Source organism: Belonocnema kinseyi, chromosome 1 (assembly GCF_010883055.1).
Source record: "Belonocnema kinseyi isolate 2016_QV_RU_SX_M_011 chromosome 1, B_treatae_v1, whole genome shotgun sequence".
Classification (NCBI taxonomy): domain Eukaryota; kingdom Metazoa; phylum Arthropoda; class Insecta; order Hymenoptera; family Cynipidae; genus Belonocnema; species Belonocnema kinseyi.
In genome coordinates this window covers 25,115,321-25,120,586 of record NC_046657.1, presented here as the reverse complement: position 1 = coordinate 25,120,586, position 5,266 = coordinate 25,115,321, and the positions used below count along the sequence as shown (strand labels likewise).

General features: G+C 31.0%; 1 protein-coding gene across 1 annotated transcript in view; it reads right to left on the bottom strand.

The window, feature by feature from the left end:
* Positions 1-4,088: 4,088 nt before the first annotated feature.
* The window catches only part of LOC117177157 (tigger transposable element-derived protein 4-like), an 8,887-nt gene continuing 7,709 nt past the window's right edge, over positions 4,089-5,266 (bottom strand). Inside the window, exon 2 of the mRNA XM_033367664.1 lies at positions 4,089-4,618. Within this exon, the coding sequence (XP_033223555.1) occupies positions 4,089-4,618 (530 nt within the window). The remainder of the gene's footprint in view (positions 4,619-5,266) is intronic.

The following is a 5,266-nucleotide window of genomic DNA, read 5'->3' as shown; positions in this document are numbered from 1 at the left end:
AAGGTATTGACTACTTGGCCCCGTACGTACGTAAGGTCGAAGTTTTCAAGCCGCACTCACCAAATATGAAGAAGACGCTTTAAGACAATCATCGCCTGTACTTCAGTTTGGTGTGGCGTCCGCTCCAGATGTGGGCACTAGTTACCCCGAACTTACGCAGATCAGCCGTTTCGAAATGTGTGTGCTATATTTTCCTAAGGTGCGCAAGCGCGAAACTGTGCCGCAAGCACCGCGTTTGCAAAACGGCTTGACTATACTGTTGATCAAACGGTTCAGCTTGTTCGGGGTAATGGTTCTCCCGAATGAGTTGGGCCGTTCTATTGAAGAGAAGTGACACTGTTGTGTCAACGGCTCTATGAAAATTCCCTCCGTGTATGTCATGCTGAACTTAGATTATTATTATATCATTACCGCAGAAGCATCATGGCACTACTCATGTAGCCACATTTTTGTGGAGAACCAAAAACTGTTCATTAATCTTTTTATATTATTATTAAATAATAATAACAAGTATATAATATATTCTTGTCTTATATTTATCCTTAATAAAATCAGACGATTGCTGTGCTTAGTTTTATTCTAAAGACTTCAAGTGCTCTGAGAAATCCTCACGGGTATGAAAATATGATCGAGAACATGCTCGATCTTTATGTGTTTTGAAGATTTAATGAGCATTTATCAGAATTTTAGTTGTGAATGGTGCTTAATTTAAATGGGAAAAGAAGTCAAAGTAATTCCTAATATTATTAGCATTAAACAGTGCCTTTTTCAGGATTGCTGCAACATCCCAATTTCTAAATTCTTTTAGTTGTAAAATCAATCATACACCTAGAGAATTAATAATAACGATGCAAACAAACCTATGCTTATAAATACATTTCAAACATTTTTATTGGAATTTTCAAATCAAAAAGTGAAATTTTGAACGTAAGAAATGCATTTTCAAATAAAATGATGAATCTTAAACCAAAAACCTGAATTTTTCTAGAAAAAAGTTAGATGAAGATTTTCTCTCAAAATTAGAATAGTTACAAACAAAAACTGAGTTTTCAGAATAATTAATTAATCTTCAACTAAAAATATTAATTTTCGAGAAAAAATAGAATATTTACATCTTCAGTTTAAAAAAATTCACTTTCTACTAAAAAGAAACGGTTTTTTAGTCGAAGAAATTAATTTTTAACAGCGATAAATTTTCAACGCAAAAGATCAGTTTTCTGTAAAAAGAAACGAATTTTTAACTTAATATTTATTTTCAACCAAAACATTAATTCCTAACAAAAAATAGAATAGTTGAATTTTCTACAAAACAGAACATTTTTTAACATAAATGTTACATTTCTATCAAAAAAGTCAATTTTCCACAAAAATGAAATAGTTTAATTGAATTCTAACTAAAATGATAAATTTACTAGCAAAAGTAAAATACTGAAATTTTCTGTAAGCAAAATAAATTTTCCACCAGAAAATAAAGTATTTTTAACAAAATAGTTAAATTTTTAACTACAGAAATTAATTTTTGATAACAAAGATCAAGGTGAAATTAATGAAAGTTGTCTTCTACCAAAAAGATGCATTTTCAATAAATAGATAGGTTAATTTTCACCTAAACCAGATTCATTTTCGACTAAAAATAGAATAATTAAATTTTCAGTAAAAACGACCTATTTTTCAGTAAAATCAAAGTAAACTTTTAAGAAAAATAGTATAATTTCTAACCAAGAAAATTTAATTTTGATAAAAAAAGGATAAATTCTCGAGAAAAAATAGAAGAAATATATTTTCATAAAAAAATTCTAAATCAGAAAAAAAACAAAAATTTTAAACTAAAAAATCAATCTTCAACCAATAAAACGAGTTTTCCACCAAAATAGACAAGTTTTTTAAGAGATTACATAAATTTTCAATTAAATATTTAAATTTTAAAATGAAATTTACATCAGAAAGAGTATCGATTTGTCAAAAGCTTAAATATCTTCCCACAAATTCGAAGTTTTAATAAGGTACAGGAATTTCTACACAAATAATGGAATAAATGTTGAAATTTAATTTCTAACAAGAAAGATGAATTTCCAACGGAAAACCTGATATTTGATATTTCGTCCAAAAAGGATTTTGATTTTACACAAAAATAGTTGAATTTACGAAAAAAATTCATGTTCAAAAAAGTAGTTGAAACCCTTAACCGAAAGAGATTAAATTTCAATCAAATATTTACGATTTTTAAACATAATAATAAAATTTACTTCAACTTCAGTTTTTCTAAAATACCCTAAATCTTTCAGGCTCGTACTGATATTCCTTGACTTTCTGGAATAATCTGATCGGTAGCAACTATGTGATTGGAAAAATTAAAAAAGGATATGTTTATTTCACTCTAGAATGTTGTTGTATATTTGTAGCTATCATTATGTATATTTATTTAAACAATAAATGCTTTTAATTCTCGTAAATGCTCCATGAATGCCCTGTTCAAGCTTAAATGCTGAGGATATTCTCGAGAGCATTTGCTTGACTGATATTGTTGGGCATTTCAGAACTTTAGCTGTGCTGAATAAATCAACAATTGTGGCGCTTCGAAACGTCAAACGCTAAAACTAACACCACTAATCGATTTGGTGCATTAGTCCATTAAAAAAAAGTTTAAACCATACCAACTATAACCAATCTTTAAAAGCATGGATAAAACATTAGGGAAGACAAAATCCCTAGTAATACAAAATAAGAAATATCACAAAAACATTAAGGTGCATATTTTAGATATTCCATCGATAAGAAATAGCAACATACTCAGTTGTGAGTCAGTCTCCGTTATCAAAAATGGAAATATATTGATTGCATCGACAAATCGTAAAAAATTCAAATTACCACAAACGATGCTCCTAACCTTTATCAGTAAAATAGAAAAAGGGTTTCAACTTAAATATTCTCTCCGCACTATGAAAAATAATGAATTGCAATATTTGAAATCGGCTCTTCAGGCGCTTCCTCAGACTTGATTTTTAATCCATGTATTACAAATGGCAACTTTTATTCTAAAATTTTCAATTGTTTAATGTCATATTTTAAGTAAGTACAGTAAAACCTCGATAATTCAAAGTACTCCGGGACCGAGAAAAACTTCGAATTATCGAAAATTCGAATTATCGAACATAAGAGTATAAACGCACATAATTCGTTCATACGTTTATTATACGTCCTAGATAACATATTATGAATTTCTCTCAAAATACATTCGATGCAGGCAGTGTGGAAATGTTTTTTAGTTTATATTATAATGCCAAAACAGTAATAATCAAACGTGAAAATTTTGACAGGCTCAGAGGGATCAGGAATTGGGAGAATTTAGTGATATGCGATTATGTTTATGTCAGTTCTGGAGAATTTTGAAATTAGCAATGAGTTATCCAACGTAAAAATAATTTGTTCGCAGTCAGTAATTTTTTTCTGTTTGATGCAACTCTTTCTCTGGCAGAAGTTTTCAACCATGTCTAAAGCAGCAAAGATTGTGTTCGGCATATAACTTTGTTCAGAAAGAAACCTGCGAGCAATTGCTAAACCAACTTCAGCATCTCTCAATTTTGTTGGTTGTTCCACATCCTGATCCTCGGCATCATTCTCGTCATCAGATTTTGAAGGTTCTTGTGCCTTTATACTATAAAATATCTCACTATCTGTAGGTTGACTAGCAATAATGATATTAGTGTCTACATCAATGAAATCTTCAAAAGTTACTTCTGTGAAGCCCAACATTCTTTGTAGATCATCCCACTCTTCAGAAGTAGCATCCGATAAAGTTTCGTCTTGTTCTTGTGTTGCAAGATTTATCACGTCAGTTTTCACGAAGCCAGCCTTCCGAAAGCAATTCGCAATTCTATCACTTGTGACATTAGCCGAAGCTTTGTTCAAGTCGAAAATAGCATCCAATAAATTCAAATCAGTCAACCCCATTTTCTCATCCGAAGCCTTGAGCAATCTTTTTATAATTCTCCGCCGGTAATTAACTTTAAGGTTCTTAATAATTCCTTGATCCATTAGTTGCAATTTTGCAGTTGAATTTGGTGGTAAATGAACCACCTTTATGGATTTTAAACTGAACTAGTCATCCAAGCTTTTTTATTGCTCCCGTAAAGCACTGGTAAGGACTTGGCTCCCTTGAAACATCGTGGATTCTTAGATTTGCCTATTACCAGCAACTCTAGTTTTTCTTTACCAGACATATTAGCGCAGACCATAACAGTAATACGATCCTTGGTTTTTTTACCACCATGACAAGTGTCGCCCTTAAATGTCAGAGTTTTATCTGGTAAACATTTGAAAAAAAGACCTGTTTCATCTGCATTGAAGATATCTTCTATTGCATAAACTTCTAACAAGCTAGGCAAAATGTCGGTGAGAAACTTTTCGCAGTCTTCTTTCGAAACAGAAGCACTTTCGCAATTTAATGTCCTATAGATTATTCCATTTCTATTCTTAAACTTTTCTATCCAACCAGAGGTAGCTTTGAAGTCTTTGTATCCTAAGTGAACTGCGAAGAATTCAGCTTTTTCTATCACTATCAAAATCTTCTCCTTGTTCTTGACAATGGAAGTCAGAGAGTTGGCGGGAATCTTGAAATCTGCAGCATTAATTGAAAATTTTATGCATTTTATGCTGGTTAGGAGCAAACCACCACCGTGTATATACCCATGGTGTACGGAATACAGTCGACGCTATTTACCTTCCCACGGATCGGACCGTCGCACAGTGGGGTGAAATCGGAAAACGAGGTTCAAAATGACATTTAGAACGCAATAATGCACCGATTTTAGAATTTTTTTTTTTTAATTCAGAACTAAATTTTGCAGAAATGGTGAGAGTAGATTTTTTATTTTTTTGTTTATTTAATTTTTATTTTAATGCAAACATAGAAAAAAATGTCGATTTTTCTAATTTCATTTTTTATCTTCTAGACAAAATTTTTCTTATACTTCTCGTCCATTGAATTTAGTGCACAGAGGTATAAGAAATATAAAAAAATTCTTAACTTGCATAGTTAATTGTTATAAACAAATTGTATTAGCAAATACTCGACATTAAGGGTTATTCGGCTTCAACGTATATTTCTGCTCTGAAATTGCTTGCTTTCATTGTGAGGATGATACGTGAATATTTAAATTTAACCTTAAATGTTATTTTTTTATTTTATAAACAAATTATATAAACAAATTCACATTTTGGCCGTTTTTAGGCGAAAAGAAACCGTTTTTTCTTTCTACCTTGTTGC